At 45.1% G+C, this 23,870-nt stretch overlaps 1 protein-coding gene across 1 annotated transcript; it reads right to left on the reverse strand.

Moving 5' to 3' along the window:
• Positions 1-13,892: 13,892 nt before the first annotated feature.
• On the reverse strand, positions 13,893-23,358 carry rnd1b (Rho family GTPase 1b). Its single transcript, XM_061258423.1, has 5 exons — positions 23,116-23,358; positions 22,588-22,675; positions 15,097-15,206; positions 14,622-14,756; positions 13,893-14,189 (listed from the first exon to the last, which is right to left on the reverse strand). The coding sequence occupies exons 1-5, from the start codon at positions 23,233-23,235 to the stop codon at positions 13,944-13,946; spliced, it is 699 nt and encodes a 232-aa protein (XP_061114407.1). The 5' UTR covers positions 23,236-23,358; the 3' UTR covers positions 13,893-13,943.
• Positions 23,359-23,870: the final 512 nt, after the last annotated feature.

A 23,870-nucleotide genomic window follows, 5' to 3' on the forward strand; every position in this document is an offset into this window, starting at 1 on the left:
AACGACAGCTCTCTTCTGACACAGGAAAAATAACTGTTCACGTGAAGTCTTCTTCAGCTTAATGGATTCACCGGTGCCTCTTCTTCACAAATCTCTCAACACTGCAAAAATCACAAGGGGAGTGACCACTATAGACATCAGTGAAAACATGATCAAATCCAAATGTGAAATTTTCAATACATTCACAAAGGTGCACAGCCCTGGAGAAATCTTGACTCGGATGATTTGGTCAGGAAGTAACTGTTTGTGTGTGTGTGTGTGTGTGTGTGTGTGCGGTGTGTGTATGTATGTGTGTGCATGTGTGCTCGTGTGTATGTGTCCTTACAATTGAAAAAGTTGTGTCTTCATTGATAAAAAAATAATAATAATAATGAAACTGATCAAAATGACGTACTGCAGGTCCTTGACTGGAGTGTGGGCTGTTCCAGGTCCTGTTCGCCCAGCCCTCCAGAAGCACAGGAAAGAAGAATGATGAGCAGTGGCTGACCCCAGGATGGCTAGATAGCAGTCGCATCTTATGAATGGGAACAAGGGCGTGGGGGGAATCTGGGATCTGAGGGCCTATAATTGGCTCGGTCAGCCTCTGGCCCCCCCCACCCTCACCCTGACAAGCCTGCAGACTCTCTTCACCTCAGACAGCTTGTTTAACAGTGCAGTGTGCATGTTCTTGTGTGTGCATGTCTACGTTATTATCTGTGTGCAAGCATGCACGCCTGCCTGAATGAGTCTGTGAATGTTTTTTTGGCATAGATGTATGTGCGTATGTGCCTTTGTGTACTGGTGCGCAGTTGGGTGCTTGTGAAAATGTTGAAAATGTGTTTTTGTGTTTTGCTTGTCTTTTCTCTGCAAGTGTTAGTAGATCCTGTAAACTGGGCTTTTAGAGCCGGTTAGGCATACAGTGGAGGAAATGCTGATAAAACATGTCCGATTGTGGCAGCCATCACCTGTAGAAATCCATAATTTTACAATTATTTCAGATGCACAGAATATAGAGACACTGAAATTCTTTTGTCTGTTGACCATTGGCATCAAAGTGATTCATGTGAATATCTCCATATGGTCTCAGTGACAAAGCTGGTATTTGCTTTGCCTGATAGAACAATAAAACAACACATGAATGAGCACTACAAAAAGGTATTTTCTCAAAAAAGAAAAGCCTGCATGGTTTTCATTTATTTTTATTTCTTTATTAATTAATATATTTATTTTCCAGAAGAAACTTCTACCCAACTTACAAAAAGGCCTTCCTTCTGCACCTCTTTTACAATACACCTTTCACCTGCAGGTGTGCAACCAGTCTCATATTCTCAAACTATTACCAGTTTAAGACTGGAGCTATAGGCAAACAATGTGCAAGACAGAAGACATGCTCTCTTACGACATTGAAAATGATTTTTCATCATGAAACAAATTCATAGTGAAGATGCCTTCAAGGGCAAACAAAAATTGGACCTTGCGACATTGTGATGGCGACATTGAGAGCTTAGTCTGCAGTCGTTTGTGTTCTGTGCGCTCATATTATTCTTTTTTTCTCCCCGTGCACATCCTGTTTTGCATTATCTCCCCCTCCCCGTCCATCTCGTAACACGATGAGTGAGAAGCGCTGAATCTCTAACCCGCCTGTCTGCTTCATTAAGCCCGCCGGAGAGTCGAGTCACGGCCTGACATTCCTCACAGCTGCTGCCATGGAAACTAATACGGCTCTGTATGATTTACTCCGCGGGAAAACTGCGCAGCATGATTGTGGAACTCGACATAACAGGGATTAACGTATTTCGCCTGGATATATATTTATGTTTCTACAATATGTATTAAATAATCCTTTTTTTAAAATCCAATTACACATAACAAAAATATAACTGTCGGAAATTATTATTCAAAGCAGTGCTTATTTTTTGTATTGCCCTACTAGCCTATAATTTTCTTGACCTGCTGGTACAGCCTCGCTAAAACAAACGGACTCATGGATATAGTCATATTCAAACATTCACAAGATTGTTGTAGACATACACATGCACGCAAGCACATGCACACAAACACATGCGCACACACAGGGCCCAGCATCATGTGTATTTTCAAACAAAATAAAAAAAAACCCCAAAAAAACAACAACACTGTGATCACACTCAAACCTTCACTTCAAACTGAGTAGGGGAGACTGGGGCTGGTTGGCACAGGGGCTGGTTGGCACAGCTATTTACTGGTCCTTTGAAGGTCACAGATACGAAATATAACATCAACATTTGTTTTCTTGAACTGCACTCATCTATTATGTTAAAACATCACTGATTATTTTTGAGAGGTAAACCGTTTGGGTTTGTAGTAAAATAAAAAGTCACACAAGGCACTGTATATCATAAAATTATGCTAGATAGAATTATTCAAATGCATTACTTCCAGTTAATAGAGCAATAAATCAGCTATGTTTTCATATTAGATATGGAAGTCTGACATGAGTAACATGGTAGGGTCCCACTGGGAGTGGGATTGGTTGGCACACTGAGAGAGGAAACAGAAAGGGGGAGAGATAAGAGACAATATTAGGCCTATGGGTACATGGTATGTTTGCTGATGAACTGGTTACCAGTAGCAACATTGTGCCAGCCAAACCCGTAATGTGTGCTAACCAAGCCATTTGCAACTGTATATAATATTATAACGCAGGTTATGCCAGATAGATCCTGGCATATAAGAAAGAAAAGTGTGTCAACCACTCCCCTCCTTTTGCACAGGGGTGGATATTTTCCATTATTTTGTAACACCTCAATAGTCGTTCATTCCTGCCATGGTTTATGAATTATGATGTCATCAAAAACACATGGAATGGATACTGCAACATTATTCAATACCAAAAAACAAAATGGAGCCTTAAGAAAAGGCTTTAATTGGGGCAAAATCAAGGGAAGGGTAGAAGGACAAAGAGAATAAAAACAAATGGCAGGCTTTCCTTTGAGCCGCACTGTTGCATAGTAACAGTGAGTTTTAATTGCAGTCCTCTGATTAAAATCCTCTCTTTTATCAGCCTGCACTCATCCTTTTGTTGTTGGGAAAGATGTGTCTCCCCTGCTTAGAATGGAGAATAATGCAGCCAGCATGGAGCGGGGGCCTTTCAGAACAGAATGAGCATTTAGAGGATAACTACTCTACTGAAGTGTGAGTATAAAATAACATGCTCTTTTAACCACTCTGCCCCCTTGTGGTCGGGCTTGTTGACGTCTCAAATTATTGTTGCGTTCATATTTATAACACACAAAAAGATTCCAGATTGTTAAAAATACTCTCTGCTAGCGAAAATATCAGTTTCGTTTTTTTATCAGTTTCTTATTTGCAATGCAGGGAAATAAAACAGCAGGCTTCCCCAAACAATGGTTTACAACCCTGGCCTAGTCACAGAGTCAGACAATAAAAGGAATATTCTAACAATCCTTTCACTACATTAAAAAAGTTGCATGAATTTTTTTTTTTCTTAGCTCACTTTTATTCAATGTCCACAATATTTCCAGTTTGTTTTGCTAATTATTCAATACAGACATATTTATGGAACCAAGAATCCCACCTGATTATGAACTTACGACTCTTTTCTGACTAACATTTAAGTTTATTTCGTAATCCGTTCAGCCATTTTCGAGAAAACAATGTTTTTGCCGGGACTATACCTAAGAATATGCCATCTTGAACTACTTTTATTGTAGCATAAGTGCATTGCTCGGTAATTTCAGGACTGAATTAATGTAAAACATGACACGCTTCATGTACCAGGTTTCCTACCCTTTCCAACAAGGTATAATGGTACAAGCCTCTTGTTTAATTTAAGTCTTCAACCATGTGTGTGCAGTAAATAGTTGATCAGATATTCACACTTTTATAGGACTTGTACAAAATAGGTGGAAATTGGCCTCTTGGGGGGGCAAAGTGGAAAGGGTAAACTCATAAACACATACACACATTCTGTCCTCCTGAGCATCTTCTGTAATGTCAGTGGAAGAGTTTTGTGGAAAGTGCTGCTGTGAATCTGGCACAGCAGTAACCAAAACAAGGGGCTACACCGGCATGCATTGTGTTCCTGGGAGCTACATCATCCTTTTAAATGCCATGACCTATTCAACTTCCATTGAGGAAGAGGGAAGTAAATGTGACCTAACCGTGCCCCTAACTCAACTTCAGTGGGTTTGGGGGATTGGGGGCAGGAGGTTGGCCTCGGTCCATCTTCACTCTTCTCTGGGGAGAGGCTACAGGCCTCTAAGGCCACAACAAACTGACCTTTAAACTTTGACCTTGTACCTTCTCATCAGGATTGGCTCACATACCAATTAAGGAACAGACAAAAATAAATAAAAATAAATCAAGCATACTTTAATGTCACATTTTTGTACACATCCCAATACACTGTTGGGATTCAGATGCTCTTTATCATGTGTCTACATGAAGATGAACCCAGATGAGAGAATATTTCTGCCTGAATAATGAGAGTCAAACTGCCTTAAATTCATCAATTCCCCTGTGGCATCACCTAATTGAAGCATACATCCAGACATTGCTGGCAAACACAGTACATGACACTGAGAGAGAGTACAGTCTTCAATTACTGCCATTTCCCTAAACATCGCAGATGTTAAATTATTGTACAGTGTAGATGATCTGATGTAGCTATCACCTCTTCAACAGGGATTACAATTGAAAGCAAATGGTAAAAAAGGCTGTCTCAAGATAAGGTCCAGATGCCCAGGCTAACATGACAAAATCTTTCCAGAACAAACACTATTACAATTACCTCAGAATGAAAATCAAAGGTTCAGGGAACTTTGGTCTGGAGGAAAATGCATTAAAAAAGGCTTTGAAAGAAAGAAAGGCTTTGTTCGCAATCAAAAGACCATTCCATAAAGTAAACAAATTTCCATGTCAACATGGATAGAGGCATGGAGGACTCACCCTTGGTACCTGTCTAATAATGTCGAACTCAGCTGCTCTCTGGGCCAGGGCAGCTCAGCACTTCGTTACATTGTTAGATGCAGAGAGATTGCGCAGATTGATGAATGCTTATTGTGACATTCATATGTATGGTAAATATTGAGGAAAGGGCATGTGTTGTCCACTTTGGATTATGTTCTGTATGTATTTTATGTGTCTGTAATGTTTAAGAACTAATCTTTATTTGCCATGCTAGAAAAAATTGGCATTGTCCTGCCAGCTGATTGATAATTTCTTTAATCAAGGAGAGGCTTTGTTTTTAGTTGGCGTGAGATGTGTTTGGGTAGTGTGAGAGTGTGAGACAGAGCTTCAAATCATGTGTCTCTTGCCAAAATTATGAGGGTCAGCAACACTGAATTCTGTAAAACATTCATTTGAAAAAAAAGGAAGTGTTACACTGGCTTACATTGAACTATTTCTGCAGAATAATTCCCATCATTCCTCAGTATTGCATCGTCTGTCACTGTCTTGGTGGACTGTGAGCTTGTTATTGCAGCTCACAGTGATGCACTGCACCATGCTAATTGTACCAAACGATGAGAGCCCCTGAGTGAGAGAATGGGTTACTCACATAACCAGCTCAGAAAGTCGATTGACCGGCAAAGGGGGTTGGGATATCCCATTTTGCATGATTGGATTGGTTAGACAAATGTGTATCAAAATTGCCATAGTCCTAGGCCCACTTACGGTATAGTGAGCTATGCTAACGGGACAGGCGCAGACTCAGAGATGGCAGAACAGGTTTTATTCACAATGAGTCCAAATTCAAGAGCCGACAAACAGGAATAACACAGGTAAGGTCTACCTGCCCTCACTCTGAAAAAAGTATTATATTGAAAAATAATGAGGGCCCCAGTGAAGAAGTAGATAATAAACATCCTGTGCATACTCCCTGCCTGTTGCTCAGTGCCCTGGCCTGCTCATTCCTGCCTGTTGCTCAGTGCCCTGGCCTGCTCATTCCTGCCTGTTGCTCAGTGCCCTGACCTGCTCATTCCTGCCTGTTGCTCAGTGCCCTGACCTGCTCATTCCTGCCTGTTGCTCAGTGCCCTGGCCTGCTCATTCCTGCCTGTTGCTCAGTGCCCTGGCCTGCTCATTCCTGCCTGTTTGCTCAGTGCCCTGGCCTTGGTCTTAGAAGCCCAGTCCTGACAGTAATCACTGAGCAGTGAGATCTCTGCCACTCTGCACAGGCTGTGAGAGTTTAACAGGCTTATCCCAGCACAACAGCACTATTAGCATCGCGGCGCGTGACTCTCTCAAGGCAGGCCTTTTATCAGTGGACCGGGCCGCGGGTTCACTAAAGCTGATGGAATTGTGGTCCATGCCTCACCAGCTGCAGGGAGAAGAGCACACGATCCATAGAAAAGAAGTCCAAATCCATCTGAGAAGATGCACATTACTGTGAGAAAAACAGAACAGAGACTTAATGTGTGTATTTGGAGTGTGCTCAGCGTGGCTGGTGATTCAGCCGTGCTTTTCGGCCAATCAGAACGCACGGCATGCACAGACACACTGACGCACACATGCACTCACACACACACACACACACACACACACACACACACACACACACGTGCGCTCACACACACACGCACATACAGAAAGCAGAGCTCGTCATGCTGCAGTTACAGGGGGTGTGCACAGATGACGTATCTGTCTCAGAGACACGCAGTACCGAGCTGGATCACTCTGTGCTTTTCCTTGCTTTTCACTGCTGCAGTACATGGAGGCCAGGCAGCATGCTCTGTGTGTGTGCATGTGTGTTTCTCTTTATGTGTGTGTGTATGTGTGTGTGCTTGGGTACATGTGTATGAGTATCTGTATCATTGTTGGTGTACCACACCAACTACTTCCTCAGTGTTTATCACACCTACTGACACAATGCAGAGGTAAATGAACATTTCCGTTTATTGCACTAAGAAACCATAAATATAACAGGCCAAGATCGTTTGGCTGATGGCTGAGGGGAGTGTCTGCTGACTGCTGCAGTGTTCTGAAACAGGTGCAGGAGCAGAGGTGAAGACCCCCAGAGTCTGTAGCAGAAGTGAGGTTTCAGACACGTGGACGTGTATAGAGCATGCACACGGAACCTGCTAGAAGCCGGCGTGACGGAGCTGGGAGGATGAATCATCAAACCGCACAAACAGAGCCCGCCGTGCATGCACAATCACGGCCGCTGTCACTCCTCACGAGATGTCAAACAGGAGGCAGGACATCGACTCTTCTGTACACTGCACCTGATAAATCCCCGCGGAGTCATTCAGTGGCTCAGACTGCTTTATTTTTATCAGACTGGCTGGGAGAGGGTGGACTGTGGGCGTGGAATCACTCCAGGCACCACAAAGGAATTTAATTAGGTTGTTAAAATAAACTAGGCCATTTTTTCCACTAAATAGACGTATTATCGTCCATTATTCATCCAAAGCAGGCGGAAATATAACAAGTATATATATAAGTATCAGCCAAATTTGGTGACCCTGAGTGAAATGGATTTTATAATTAATTTTGTGAATTTTGTTGAAACTGAAGTGGCAATTAGTCAAATGGACAGAACTGGTGTCTGAGATGCCTTGGATTTTAGGCAAAACTTGCTTCACCTGTTCAGAATAATTGATACTATTTTGAAAATAAAAAATATGAAGCAGCACAGGACAGCCACAGTGAAAATAAATGAATTGTGAAATATAGTCCATATCACTTATTTTTATTCAGTTTCATATGATTTGCTTTTGTGTGGCACCTGTAATATATTTCCGATTTGAGCCTGTATGCGGGAAATAACAGCATGAAGGAAAAACATTACTCTCTCAGGGCTGGGTGAGAGAGAGAGAGAATGTTTCATTTTTTTGTAAGACTGTGTGTGTGCTTGAGTATGTAAGAGCAAGTTGTTTGTACACATGTGTAAATATGATATAGTCAGTTTGTGTACATGAGAGATTTTGTGTATGTATAGAGTATGTGTGCCTAAGAAGGAGAAAGTGAGAGTATGTTTGTGTATACTGCATGTAGAGTATGTGTGTGTGTGAGGGAGAATGATAATTTGTTTATGTGTATTCAGTATGTGTGTGCGTGAGGGAGAATGATCATTTGTTTATGTGTATTCAGTATATGTGTGTGAGGGAGGGAACGGGAGTTTACCTGAATGTGCATGGCAATGTACTGCATGCTTTCCTTAGACCTCAGCATCTTTATACATCTCAAAATGCACACTGTTACAGAGAGCCTTTATTACTGATGCGTAACGTTTATTCAAAGCACCTCACTCCATGCCCCTCCACCATCCCCCAGAGCCCCCCCTGAGAGAAATCAAACAGTGCTTTCTCTGGCCTTGGCTGATCACTCATTAGGTTTCCACACAGGCCCTATGTTGTTCAGTTGTCTTCCATTTGTTTTTGTTTGTTTCTCCGTTCCTGTTTTTCCGGCTTGTGTCCACAGCGTCTCTGCGGGGTTGCGGCTAATTATTCTGCTGCTGATCTCTACAGTTTGAACGGTTTCTGGGTTTTTTTTGCTTCTTCTTCTGTTATCGACGTGCTTCCAGCTCAGACGTCCGACTGCGCCCAGGCCAATAATTCACAGCCTCTCCCAGTGAATCACGCCGGCAGGCTCAACTCATGCATCTATCAATCAATACATGGATCTGCCAATCAATGAGTGCATCTGTCAATCAGTGCAGAAAATTCCATCAGCGCAGATGTATAGGAACTGAAATGTGGATGTATCTCTCTCTCCTACCATTCTCCATGGTGTGGTGTAGGAGAATCCATTTTCCATACCTGTATGGGTCACAGTCAGGAACATGGACACACAAACAGGCATAGGACACACAGTTAGAGCAACACAGGTATCAGACATACAGTAATAGTAGTACAAGCTTAGGACAGACAGTAGCCAAAGTTGCTTCGCTTTGATTGATTGGAACATGGGTGTTCTGTCTTTGGCCATTTAAAAATGGGACAGGTTTCAAACAGAAACATAGGGAGCCCAGCTGATACGGGAGCGGCTTTGGGTAAAGCTCCTCTCTCCGAAATGGCAGAGCCCCGGCTGAAACCCCCCACTGTGCCGTGATGCCCGTCTGCCCCAGCCGTGCCCTGGAGCGGCCCGGCACGGCTCAACGGCCAATTACCTTTCAGCACCTAACCCCGCGTGGCCTAATTTCCCCAGACTCTGAGCGTATGCAGCCTATTTACTGCATGTGTGTGTGTGTGTATGTATGTGTGCGTGTGTGTGTGCGTGCGTGTAATTATGCGTGTGCATTTGCACATTTGTATATCATTTTTTGCATCGTTGTATATGTGGGATTTTTTTGTCAATATGCGTGTTTGCATATGCGTATGTATTTGTGCGTGCATGCTCATGATTGTGCATGCTCATACATTTATGGTGTTTGTGTGTGTGTTTGATTACATTACTCACCTTCTCTTTCTGTCTTCAAAAGACTTTTAAAGGAGACTTTGATTGCAACTCGGTCTACACGATTAACTTTCATTCTGTTTGCATGTACACTATTTGCTTTTGTGATTTTTTTTTACTGCAAATGTAAATATGTCTGCCTGTGTATGAATATTATAGTCATCATTAATAAATAAAAAAAGATTAAAAGTGAGGTTGGTTCCTAACCCTTACATTTCATCAAACATTTGTACAGCATAGCTTGCTGAGAAATTGTATGTTGGATAATTGCATACTCTTTAGCATACCTTACTGTATATTGGATAAATGCATGCTTGCATATTTGCATTCTGATATTATTGCATAGACTGCAGTGGGTGGACTGTTGAATCGTACTTACTGCTGTTATATGCACACTCAGGGTATATGCATAATGATCACGTATAGAGTGCACAGCTGCATTGGCCAGTGGAGGTGAGCAGGTCTCTGTGGCAGCCAGGTCACCAGGAGGAGGGTCGCTTCTTCAGCCTCTTAACAGGTCTGCTGGCAGTCTGCCCGTAGCATACTGGTGCTCTCTTCCTTCCAGATGTTGTGTGTCTGTCTGTGTATGAGTGTGTGCACCTGTCTGTGTTTGTACAAGTGTGTGTGTACGTGTGTGTGTGTGAGCTTGCTTGTGTGTATGTCTGTGTGTGTGCCTGTTTGTGTGTGTTTGGTGGCATCCCCAGCAGACTGCTTATCTCTCCCTCCAGATGAGTGTGTGTGAGGCAGATTCACGTGACATTGTGGAGACAGTGTCTGGAGCTGACAGATACTAATAGAATCTTTAACAGGCCACACAGTCGCTGCTCCAGAGACATACAGAGCTGCACAGACAGACATACAGACATACAGCTGCACAGACAGACGTACATAGAGCTGCGCAGACAGACATACAGACATACAGAGCTGCACAGACAGACATACAGACATACAGAGCTGAGGGCCTCCATCAGCAGTAATGCTGCAGAGTGAACTCTGAGCTGCTAAATCTCACAGCTGCTAAATCTACAGAACTCCCACATCTCCCACATCTGCCCCCCAGATCCTGCTTCCCTGACAGCTGTCCATCTCCCAGCATTCTGGGTCCATGCATGTTCCTTAATATGCATCCTTATTACAGTATATCTGCTTATAATGCTCGTTTATAGTAAACACTTTCCACAGCCACGGATGGGAGGCAGGTGCTTGCTGTGTGCAGAGGGCCAGCACTGAGCACGTCCACACTGCAGAGAGCAGGAGCAGGGGCAGGGGCTGGAGAGTGCTGAGACAGCAGGGAGCAGCTGCTCAAGGCCACACAACTTCAGGTCCCTGAGAGCATTCAGGGGCTAGTCAGTGTTACTGTCCTGAATTTGGGTTCACGGGACATCATGGACGACCGCTTTGTTGGTCAGACAGAATGCAAATATGCAGGACTTACATTTCTGTTGCTATCTTTGTTGCCCTGTCAAGAACACGTGTTGTAGCATCAGCCAGCCATCCACCCACACACACACACACACCTGACATCAAGCTGCTCCCCTGCCCCCAGTGCCTCCACAAACGCTCCCAGGAGCCAGGCAATGTGTAAGACTGAAGCTCCAGCCCCAGTCTCAGCACAATCTGACCTCCAACTCCCCATTTAAAAATGAGAATACCAAAGCACCGTGCGCCCCTGACCTCCCGCAGCCTGCCTGTTATTTAACGTCTGGGATACTGTCAGACAGGGCCCCTGCTGAGGCTGTGGCCCCCCGCGCACGGCCCCGGGCCTGTCAGGGTCGTCTCAGAAACGCCACAACACGGCTAATTATGTAGCAGTGCCACGCCCATGGGCCGGCCCCGGAGCCCAGCGCAGTGCTCCTAATTAACTTCAGAGAGGCTGGACCCATACGGATCAGCTAGTTCTTAACAAGGCAGGCTTTATTAAAAACAAAGTTAAGTAAATTAAAATGAAGTGAAACTGATGAAAAAAACTAGGGCAATATATTTTCCAATGAGTCAATTTCTGAAAACAACTTTTAAACACAAAGTTACAAATTTACATACAAATAAAAATACAAAACGAAAAGAGCAACATATAACCAGTTGACATTTTTGTTAATAAATAAGATGAAGCTACAGTATTTTACATCAAATAACATAGTTTTTGTTCGTCTTTTATGTTCTTTCGTGGTTGTTTTTGGATTAACTGTTTTCCACAACATTCTTTCAGAGGTTTTACAAATATTACAAAACAGGATATGTACAAGCAGATTTTTTTGTTCACTTTGACCTAACAAGGACACACTAACAGTTTGAATATACACACTACTTGACAACAGCTGCATATTTAGGGATGTAGGACCTTAAAGTTCTGAAAGCGATTCCCGTCCCATGTCATGATTTCAACTGCAACATGTGACCAACACCCACAGGCCCATGCACTATGCTGTATTTTCTCAACAGCAATCACATTTATCCATCTCCTCCTCAAAATTCCAGCCAACAGTAAGCAGTTGTGCGCTTGATGCTACGAGATAAGGTGAGATGTCCTTTTTTTTTTTTTAAAGAGGATTCCCTTTTTTCAAAACAGAAAATTCTCTCTGAATCCCACAAGCTACTCTCTGGTTGTCCCGTTTGCGGTCCATTACTGGGAAGCCCAGAAAGTTTCCATTTTGCCCGAAGAACCAGAACCTCAGTGCAAATCACTTCCTGAAGTCATATTTAAAGGGGCTGTCCACAGCTCCTAACATGAGATGACTTCAGTGGAAAAAACTCAAATAAAGCAAACAAAAACTTCTGATTTCAAGTTTAACAGACATATAAACAAACAATGACAAAAATGCAATGACTAACGTCTACTAAATAGTAAAAAAGGAAATATAACTTTCTCAAGACAGGACCAGCCTGTTAATTTTACCCACAATCCCCTTGGTCCCTTCTAGCCCCACCCCTGATTGCACTTTGATCTTCCCCTCAACTGGAAGGTTGTCTATTCCACTCCAAATCCCCAATTAACAAACCTTACAAACCTCACTGCACTCTTCCTGCAGCTTCCAGCACCCCGCCCTGCCTCTGGGGTGTTGCATGGCTGCTGGAACACCCAGAGATGAGATTCAGTCTAACCACAGCTTTCCCATCCCAGAATCCTCTGGCCAGTCCTGTACTCTGCCCTCATTTAATGCGGTGGTGCAGACTATGAAGTGGTCTGGAAAACACGGCTCTGTATCTGCATGGAGTTACTCAGGGAACCCCGTTTCACTTCCACTCCTCCCCACCACACCAATCACACACCGATCAACCACAAACACTGTAATGATTATTGCGTGCTGTTTAAAGCAGTGCTGGGGATTCAATTCTGTATGTAACATCACCATGAGATAGCCAAATTGAGGCTTTTAACATTTTGGACCCATTTCTTTCTTTACATTACAAGCACAGGCAGCAGAGGAATAAAGTTATAAGGTGCAGAGACATGAGCAAACTCAGATGTAGAGCTTTTGACTGAGACATGAGCAAACTCAGATGTAAAGCTTTTGACTGAGACATGAGCAAACTCAGATGTAGAGCTTTTGACTGAGACATGAGCAAACTCAGATGTAGAGCTTTTGACTGAGACATGAGCAAACTCAGATATAAAGCTTTTGACTGAGACATGAGCAAACTCAGATGTAAAGCTTTTGACTGAGACATGAGCAAACTCAGATGTAGAGCTTTTGACTGAGACATGAGCAAACTCAGATGTAGAGCTCTTGACTGAGACATGAGCAAACTCAGATGTAGAGCTTTTGACCACCACCACTGGGAGTATGTATGCAAATAGAATATGGATCATAAAGGTAAGTGAATGAGACAGATTTCCACACCTGTAATGCAGTATAATATGTTGACATTTTCACCGTTCTTGGTGCTCAAGTGACAACACTGCACACACACAGTGTGACTCCATAGACTAGAAAATGTAACATGATTCATGCACTTTGTTCTATACGAACGTCCCTCCACCTTTCTCATCTCTCCTCCTGAAAATGGCCACCTGTTAGATATCACTCTAAAAACCAGGCAGTATTGTACAAATGTACATACAAGGACACAATAATATAACTCATATCAAGAGAGGGAACAGTGAGAGGCCAGTGCATACACAAAGCAACACAAAGCCAATGAAGCTGAACCACACTTTCACCTCTTTAGTTGGGCTGATTTTGCTCAGGGTTCAGGACCCCTGAAATCAAGTTACACTATTTGTTTCAATTTTAGTTTTTGCCCAGACACAGTGGTGATGTTGCAGAAACCATGTGCAGTCGGGGCATGGGGGTGGGGGGTTTAGCAGAGAGGTGATCGAATGCTGATGACTGATAGGCTCCATGGAGAATGGTCTGATATGTGCTGAGGAGACCACGCCCATATGGGCAGGGCTGCGGTGGGCGGCGGGACAGGCGATGAGGGGTGGGGCTTTGGAGGTGTGAGGATGGGTTCAAGAGTCCTTTATCGGCAACCCCCCCCCCCGCCCCCGCCCCCTCCCACACCCACCCAATCCCGAACAGGAGAGGCGAGAGGTGCAGGCAGACAGGGGGGGTCGCTGCTGGTCCAGCTCACATGACGGAGCAGCTCTTGGCCTTCTCCTTGCGGAAGGTGGAGGTGAGCAGCTCGGTGGTGCTGGGCAGGTGCAGCAGTCTCTTGGAGAGGCGGCGGGCGGGACTGGGTTTGGGCGGGGCCTGCAGCTTGTTGACGCAGGCCAGGGCGGCCGTGCGGAAGATGCTGTGGACGCTCTTCTCCGAGGTGAAGGCTGAGCACTCCAGGTACGGCTCCGCCCCCAGCTGCTTCGCCATGGCGACACCCTGAGAGAGAGAGGGCGTGAGTTCTGAGAAACGGGTTGTGGGGTCAGATTCTACATGGGGACATATCCCATAATGGGATAATTTGTCCATAATGGGTAATTTGTCCTCTGCATTTGACCCATCCTAGTTATTTAGGAGCACTGGGCCAGGATTTGACCCAGAGCCTTGGTGGTAACCTCTATGCCGCAATTTATTTTTGAAACAGTGTAAAGGACTTCTACAGAACAAGAGAAGAGATAAACAGAAGATGGGAAAGCACTCAACAAATATATAAAACATGAGTGGAATATACTGAGTATTTTATTCACTCTGCAACTTTTTCAGGCATGAAAGGTTGAATAAGCTGTTCCTGGATCATCTGTTCAGCCACAGAAATACTAATAGCTCAGGGGGAACCATTTCTGGATCAGCAGTGCGTGTTCACTGTCTCACCTGCTCTTGAGATACGGGTGTCAGCTTCTGATTGGACAGTTCCAGCAGTGTGCAGACATCTGTGCGCAGGTCTATCTTGCAGCCGACAAGAAGAACACGTGTGTTTGGGCAGAAGTCCAGGATTTCTGTCTTCCACTGCCATAACAGAAAACGAGAGAGAGAATGAGAGGGGAAAGAAAAATTATGTATGGCCATTCAATCCAACCTCATTTCAGCCACTCTCAATCCAAACTCCATTCAGCCAGTCTCAATCCAAACCCCATTCAGCCGCTCTCAATCCAAACCCCATTCAGCTGCTCTCAATCCAAACCCCATTCAGCCACTCTCCACGTGTGGGATTCCCTGCGGTGGCCCAATTTTCAGCCGGAGAGTCTAAATGGCTGCGTGAGCGCGTATCAGCGTGGCTGCAGCGCCAACGGGCCGGGAGCGTGCCGTGCGAAGGGGGTGTAGGTGACCTTCGTCCCTCGGCCGTTACCTTCTTCAGCGCGCTGTCCGCAGCGTCGGGCCGGCTCACGTCGAAGCAGAGCAGCACGGCGTCCGAGTCGCTGTAGCAGAGCGGCCTCACGTTGTCGTAGTACGGGGAACCTGTGGAGACAGGCCCGCCGCGTTTAAAAACAAACAAACAAACAAACAGCGAATGACTCAAACGCTGCGCTGCAGCTGACGAGCGAGCTTGGATCGCCATTTGAATTGTAATGTTGTTATTCTTTTCATCTATTCTGTAGGGAGACGTCCGAGTTCTGTTTCAGCAGCATCTGTTGAATTACTAAGGAGGGCAGATGCTTTGGGTGTACAGTTCTGCACTTTGCATTCAGGAGGAGGAAGGGGAAGAACAGGAGGACTGAAAATCGGACAAACAGGACAAGGGTGGGGACAGCCACACAGTCAGAGATGCTTCCCTAACGCACCCCATCCGTAACACTGCGCTCTCCCTTCTCCTACTCTCTCCCACCACCTCTCTCTCTCTTTTGCACCCCATCCGTAACACTGCGCTCTCCCCTCTCCTACTCTCTCCCACCACCTCTCTCTCTCTCTTTTGCACCCCATCCGTAACACTGTGCTCCCCCCTCTCCTACTCTCTCCCACCACCTCTCTCCTTCTATAACTACATCACCACCCCCTTTCTGCAGCCCCCTCCTCTCTCACCCTCTCCTGGAATAGAGTCAGCCGATGGCAGGATGACTTCTCGTTTATGCGTTTCTACAGAGATTATGCAATAGGCACAGGGGGCTGAGGGGTTCAGGAGACGCTCCCACTCATGTTCAGAATCCTTAAGCAAACCCCCCCACACCCCCCCCTCTCCCACACGCATCTTACCTACGTTCCCCCGGTTACCACGGCAACAGCCTTGGAATGCAGCAACTGCATCCAGGATTCCACCCACCCCCTCCATCCGAGCAGGCATTCCTTACCTCTCCACCGCCCCGTTGCTAACCCCCCCCACCAAATCACAACCATCGCACTGTGTGCCTACTCCCCCACGCTCAGAGAAGATGCTCCGCTATTCAGCATATGCTCACAGACACGCAGAGCTGCCATGCACATACATACATACAAACACACAAACACACACACACACACCTCACCCTTCGTGTTTAGCTCATTTCTCATTTCAATGCCAGACAAATCCCATATGAGCCTGAATAAACGCCCAGACTGAGACAGCCGCAGGACATGAGACAGCCGCAGGACATGAGACACCTGTCGACGTGCCGCGTGTTCTCGGGCCGGCTGCACACGCGTGTGCGTGTGTTTACTCAAGTGGATTGGCTGAGCATGAATACAATCTACAGAACACGTAGAGTTTACATGGCAGCTCATTACACAATGCTACCCCCTCCAAATAAACACGTCATACCATAATCTACCACTTCATACCATAATCTACCCCCTTCAAATGAACACTTCATACCATAATCTACCCCCTTCAAATAAACACTTCATACCATAATCTGCCCCCTTCAAATAAACACTTCATACCATAATCTGCCCCCTTCAAATAAACACTTGATATATCTTCCATACTCAGAAATAACGGAAACATTTGCATTACATAAGAGGGAGACACAGAGATGCAGCTTCTTTTTCAGGTGTTTGATTTTATAAAAATGGAAAGGAAAGCGTGTGAAAAGCAACGTAGCAAGTGTGATTGCTACGTTGCTTTCCACGTGCTTTCCTTTCCATTTTTATAAAATGCACATGCACTCACAGACTAAACAACTGAAACAACAAAGCAACAAAATTAGCAACATACTGTAAACACAGCCCACGCTGCCACACTCCAACATGATAAAACACCCCACAGAGACTTTAAGCCCTGACCTTGTGGGGCAAAGGTCAGGGGTCACAGGCCAAGCGTTGATGTGTGGGCTGTATTGGATGAAATGTGTTCTCGAAAGGCTGAAAAGTCAATTCCAGTCGCGTACGGTCAGCGGTGCAGATACCTCTGCAGGGGTGCGGGCTGAGGAAGAGGCAGCACCCAGAGGTTTGCTGGTGCCGTGCCCAAGATAGCTCTGCTGTGTCACTGCGCAAGTCCCCCACTCTCAGCCGCTCAGTGAATACTCATGTGTGAAATGATAAGCTGCCTGAATGTAATGAGTGAGAATCTCCGGGTGTAAACACGGAAAAGAACATCTGTCAAGGAAATACAGCTATTAAACCAAAAACAAACTCAACGTCTTCAATTTAAAATGGCGACATCAACAAACGTGAATTGTTCACGTCAGGTCCAAACACAATCGTTACGATGGCAGAAACCCCGCTTGGAATGTCAACAGTGTATTTTGAAACCCGAATTTATGGACTATAAACACAGGCAGAGGGTGAGTCAACATGTCAGTAACAAATCAGCTGTAGGATTTAAAATACTGGATCATTTATCCAACCTGTTAGCGAGAGTTACCCATTTCGAGCCTTGCTGAAAGTAACATGAATTAAGCAGAAACACAATGGCTCCAAGGTTAAGCTCCAGCGGTGAATCTCCTCAAGAACAGCAACAAAGTGCTTCCATTTACCGTTCACCAACAACAATATGGCTTAGTCATGTTTAGTCACATTTATTTATTTTTCATGATACTCATGATATTCATGATACATGATACTGATTTTCTTCATTATCGATGTATGGAGGGCATACAATCCATACAACTAACTTTGATTCAAAAAGTGTCGACACTCTCATATCTTTTGCTTTGTAATAGCTGTGCATGCCCTGAGAGTGTGCTGCCCCAGACTCTACCACGCCTCGCCACAAATTGCGCTGTTTAAACGTGTCAAACAGAGGAGACCAACACAACATTATTTTCACTTTATGACTGCAATGAACAGAAACGGTTTTATTAATGTTATCCTCAATTTTCCTTCCAAAGCCCGCAGGAGCCCATTTATATGTATTTATAGAAACACAGTGGACAGTCCACCTTCCTTACGCATTCATGCCCCACATTCATACAGGGGGAAAGCAGAGAGTGCTACAGAGACAGAAGGGTTAGGCCCATTCCCATGGGAAAAAACAAACTCCCGACTTCACCAGGAATTAAAATATGGGTTCAGAAATGGCCGACCCATTTCACTGCAGTCCCTCCAAAAGCATCAGGAGGCACCGAGATGGGAATGGCCAGCGTTCAGTCAGAAGACTGACGCGGGAGAGCAGTGGGCGGCTCGCTAACGCAGAGAAGACAGGGACATGCCCGGACGCGTCTGGCCTGCATAGATGGCGCAGCCGGCGAGGGAACCCCGGCAGTCTGAGTGGGCGCCGGCACTCTTCCCTCCAGGGAATCCCCCTCTCACAGAACGAGCCGGGCACTGCTCGCCCACACCTGCGTCTGCAGCCCCACGACCACCGCCCCGAGAGACAGAGAGAGAGAGAGAGAGAGAGACGGAGAGAGGGATGGGGAGGGAGAGGGGGAGAGAGAGAGAGAGACAGAGGGATGGGGAGGGAGAGTGAGAGATGGAGCAGGGGAGAGAGATAGAGAGAGCTGGGGAGGGAGAGATAGAGACAGAGTGAGATAGAGAGAGGGATGGGGAGGGAGAGTTAGAGACAGAGAGAGATGGAGAGAACGATGGGGAGAGAGAGGGAGAGGGAGCAGGGGAGAGAGAGATAGAGAGCTGGGGAGGGAGAGATAGAGACAGAGAGACGGAGAGAGGAATGGGGAGCAGGGGAGAAAGAGATAGAGTTAAGACAGAGAGAGAGATAGACAGACAAAGAGATGAAGAGATGAATGAGAGAGAGAGATGCAGGGCTAGTGCTCACCTTTACTAAACATGGCCGACTTTTGGGAACCGGCCCTGTACCCCACTAAACGAAATTCAACTCACATTAGCAGTGAAGAAAAATGATGATGAATTTGTCCCTCTATCAGTGATTGCGACGCGTACGCGTATTTCATGGTTCCCGACGAGGTATGTGACCTTTGAAAATATCCTGGATATGAAATGCAGTTTGATATCCAAAAGGCTTTTCTGCATCCACTCCGCGTCCCTCCTGTCACTTATCCAAGGCTGCATTACCTGGACACAAATTCCTCAAAGTGCTCTTCTCACAACACGACAAGCCTTATTACCCTCACAAGCACCAATCCAGGCCACTGCACAGCCCGGCTGATACCACAGAGCTGCAGGTTTCCTGAAGCTCTTGAGCTGAAGGGTTTCCTCCTCGCGCCCAAGCAGCGCTCAGCGCCAGACTCGCACCCGCAGGCTCCCGGTTCCAGGCGCTTCTCTAATCCCCCCGTATATAAAACACTTCCTCCATGGGAAATATGAGGCAGCCCGTGGCCCTAATCCTGCCTGCCGGGCTGATTAAAACACACCGCTGACACCTGTCTGTAAACGCAGTGTGTGTGTGTGTGTGTGTGTATGTGTGAGTGTGTGTGTGTGTGTGTCTGTGTGTGTGTGAGTGTGTGTGAGTGTGTGTGTGTGTAAATGATGTATTACACAAACCCATCTGCACCATATAGCTTTCTGCTCTTCCCCCAGGCGTGTGATGCTGTGGGGACAGATATGAGATCCACACACAGGAGCACAGCCTGGACCAATCTGTCACACACCCCCGTGCCTCAGCCACACCAACGTGCTGCAGGAGAATCTAACGTGTGCGGAAAGAAAGAGCTACAGCATCTAATGCACAAAAACACACAGCCCAGGACACACAGAAATGAGAGCTACAGCATCTAATGCACAAAAACACACAGCCCAGGACACACAGAAATGAGAGCTACAGCATCTAATGCACAAAAACACACAGCCCAGGACACAGAAATGAGAACTACAGCCTCTAATGCACAAAAACACACAGCTCAGCCCTCAGACTGCACAGGAGCGAGTGCAGCCCTGCCGCTTTCAAAATCTGCCCTGAGCCAAGAAACAAGAACGGTGATGCTGAGAAGGGGGGTGGCAGAGCGGGGGTCAAAGCTCTTCCTCATTCATCCCATCCTCTGCAAACAACACCCTCCCAAAATAAAACCTCCCTCTGACTGCCACACTGTCTCGTCAACCAATCAGATCCAGGGCTGGGAGTTTTGGGATTAGCGTGGGCTTAAAATACAACTGTTTTCCCCAGTCAGGAGTATTTATGTAAGATCACAGACAAGATCAAACATGGTGAAAAAACACGTCTCATCCCTGGACAATGACACCGAGCGGCCAGCTGCAGCAGCGACAGCTCCGTAGTCTCAGTGGGGTATGTCCAGCTCGTACCGGAGCCGAAATGGCTCCAGACGTACGGTGACACCGGGAGGTCTCACCGGAGAGTGAGTAAAGGGCAGATCCGTGCGCTTTAAGAGAGCCGGTCGATACCGAACCGCAAAGAACAGCTGCTACAGAGGCTCTAATACCCCCTGTCTGTAGAGAAATTGGCCCAAACCAGTTGCTGCGACAGTATTTGGTTGGCGGGCTCAGTAAAGTGCAAATCTAGCCAAGGCCTTGAATTTCACAACCGTCTAAATCAGTGGTTCTCAACAAGGGGGCCGGGGACTAAAAATGGGCCTCGGAGAGCTGCCAGTGGGGCCTCGAGATGACAGAAAAATACTGAAAGCTTCAATCACAAAACATCACGATATATGCAATTATTCAGCTAAATAAATCGCAGAAAGGCATATAAAATAAAATTTTTACTTTCTGTGGATGTCATACTCTAATATGCTTGCAATGAATAGTAAAACAGAAATAAATAAGGATTTTTGCTTTGTGTGTACTGTATTTGGGGATTACTACAACAGCATTCTTTTTTCAATCGCTTGAATGTTTTATTTTAAATGGAATAATCTTGACTAACTGCAGTGGAGTGTGTACAGATGGAGTTGCGATGATGACAGGCAGACCGGTTATCATGTCTCCTGTGTGTGGGAGGGCAAATATTTCTGTGGGAGAGCCACTGGTCTCAGTACTCACAGCTTTAAATAGTGTCAGTGGTGCACTAGAGGAATTAGACCGGTCACAGACACTGATGTCATAGACAGCCTTATTAGTTTACTCTCATTGGTGGGTTATGGTGATGGGTGGAGCCATGGGTGGGTAGGATCTTTTTTAAATTAATTACAAGCCCAATTAATGCACACATATGTGCATATATGCATTCGTATTTAAGGAAAGTAATCAGAACAACATTAATATTTACTGCTATACAAGTACTACTATACTGCCTGTGGCATTTAGTATTTATTATATTTGAGGTCTGAATTATGGAAATGGTTGTGGTACCGAATGAGTTTTAAGTGGGCTACTATGGATATTACAAAAAGAGGCTCAACCTGTTACACCACACAAGATTAAGGAGACCAGGCACAACAACAGACCAGACACCCTTTAATCAGTGTTATTCAGTCGTAGATCAAGGCCGTTTGTCTTTGTAATGTGCATAATGTATTCGATGCAAACGTCCAACTGCCCCCTCAATTAGTAGCCTGCTGAGAATATGCTGTGAAATATGCTAATTCTATTCACTGATGGTCGTAAACAAACGCAGGGTCATTTTTTCTCGATTAAGAACGGGTAAATTATAAGCATTCACCTATTATATTTTAGCAGACGTCGAATGTGCTGCATTATGACAGTCTGATGACACGCCGGCCAGATGTCTCCGGGTTCTGGTCTTCAAATTCGTACTGCGTGTGCCCCAAAATCTCAAACATTGCAATGCAGTGCGTGGACAAAAATGTAAATCCCGCCAGTGTGAAAAGGCTAATGCGATGATTAAGGGGTGTGACAAGTCCACTTAATAATGTGATTAAAACGCTGATTCGCTTACAGACAGAATTCACCCACGGACACCTAATTTAGAAACGCGGAGAGGAAACCGATTGTGCCGTTAAGATACGTATGATGAGAAGGACTTCACTGAGACCGTGTGACTGCGCACGGATCAGCCTTCCCCTGCAGACATCACATGAGGCTCCCTTTCCACCATCCACTTGCTGCGCTGCGTTCACGTTAGCAGAAGCTGCCACTAGGATCACTAAGTCATGTACAATAACACCCGTAGTTACATTCGCACCACAAGGAAAGCAATTAAAATGTTCTCATGCATTTGTGTTCCCTTGTTCACGCACAGCTGGAGATCACCGACGCGCGCGCACTGAGCAACTACGGCACGAAATAAATGACAATTGTTTTTTTTAAAAGACTGTTCGTGGCTCAACCTCATAATCGCATTTCCCTGTCCAGCTGTTTCTATTTCCATTCTTGTGGTAGTGTTTATCTGTCATCGCAGGTCATTCAGGAAAATACTGTTAATAATACGTTAATACCAGCTGGTTTCTTCTAGTTTTAATATTTTACCAACAGTGACATCCATGCTGTAATAATTATTTGTAAACAAAAGCAAAAATAATTCTAGTATTGAAGCCTAATTTTAAGGGTTTGTTAAACGGCTTCATAAGTGGAATAAGTTCTGCACATAATATTTTGCGATAATATCACACCATTTAAACGTACGCAAATTTGAAGGCTGCTTATGGTCAACACCTCTCACCTGATGTGTCCCATAGACTCAGTTCCACGCGCTGCTCTTCCAGCTCCAGACTGGCTGTGTAGTTTTCAAACACTGTTGGCACGTATGTCTGGGGAGAAGGAAGTTATCATCAACATGATTCTGCTCTGTGATAACCAAATCCGCCGTACACCACAGTGCTGCAAAAAGTGTAAGTACACCGTTTTACAATGGTAGGGACACGTGCCATCGATTCTGACATGCATAGTTACAGCTGCGTCCAAGTTATTAGCTGGAATAAAAATAAAGTAACAAATACAGTACACACAGTGCAACACTTGACAATCGCCCGCTTGCTGCTGACCAATGTATATTAATTTTCCCCTTAACATCACCGATACAACACAACGGCCATTCATAAACGGGATATAGCCTATCGCTTACAAACACTTTGGTCAATGTGTAAAACAGGTCTGACGACACTTCACCGTATTACTTGTAAACAGTACGATTTTCGACAAGAATTCCAAAGGAGTGAAAGCTGTGGATGGTAGGCAGCTATATACATACCTCTGGGTAGCAGTCTTTGGCTAATACTTGCAACATTGCCGTTTTTCCGCATTGAACATCCCCAACTAGCACCAATTTGCATCTAACCACCAGAGGTTGCGTGTTTCTCCTCTCCTTCATCGTGGTTTTTTATATATTTTGAAAACGACAGTACAATTAAAACCAACACAAGACAAGGGGAAATTTACGCGCAGATCCTTTAACAGCCACCGCGTTTCTGCGTACTACTGTCTCTTCTGGCGCGTGCCTCCGCAGTTTGTGTGATTTATACAGGGCTCGCTGCAGAGCTTTATACCCAACAACGCCAGCCAATCAGATACAGGGTCAAGCCTGATTTACCCGCTCCTGTATCTCCCATCATGGAGCATGTAGTATAGTGCCGTAAACTAAGGGTTTCAATAATTCATTAATCAATTCTTGTAATTTTATATTTTAAGACAATAAATGTGCACAGAACATCACATCTTTGTGAAATGGTGCATTTAATGAGAAGACAAATCCAACAATTAAAACAAGTATGTTCCTGCTATGAGCCTAGAGACAAGTTAATGAAATCACCTGATGTATTGTTAACTGCTGCGATCAATAGCGACTGATCAGCTTACAATGGTCCTGCGAGACTAGTATATTCTGGTCAATTTAGCTGCTTTGATCTCAGAAGCATGGATGGACTCTGGCCACACACTCAGGCACTGCCCTAACAATGGTCTGTGTATTGTGTGGCCAAATTAACAAGTAACACTACTTACAAGTAC

The sequence above is a fragment of the Conger conger genome, chromosome 10 (genome assembly GCF_963514075.1).
Source record: "Conger conger chromosome 10, fConCon1.1, whole genome shotgun sequence".
In the NCBI taxonomy this organism is placed as follows: Eukaryota; Metazoa; Chordata; class Actinopteri; order Anguilliformes; family Congridae; genus Conger; species Conger conger.

Coding starts and splice junctions, on each gene's coding strand:
- rnd1b (XM_061258423.1), bottom strand. CDS start 23,235: ATGAAGGAGAGGAGAAACACGCAACCTCTGGTGGTTAGATGCAAATTG. Junction 22,676..23,115: donor CCAAAGACTGCTACCCAGAG/GTATGTATATAG, acceptor CCTTCTCCCCAG/ACATACGTGCCAACAGTGTT. Junction 14,757..15,096: donor CGGACAGCGCGCTGAAGAAG/GTAACGGCCGAG, acceptor CTGTTATGGCAG/TGGAAGACAGAAATCCTGGA.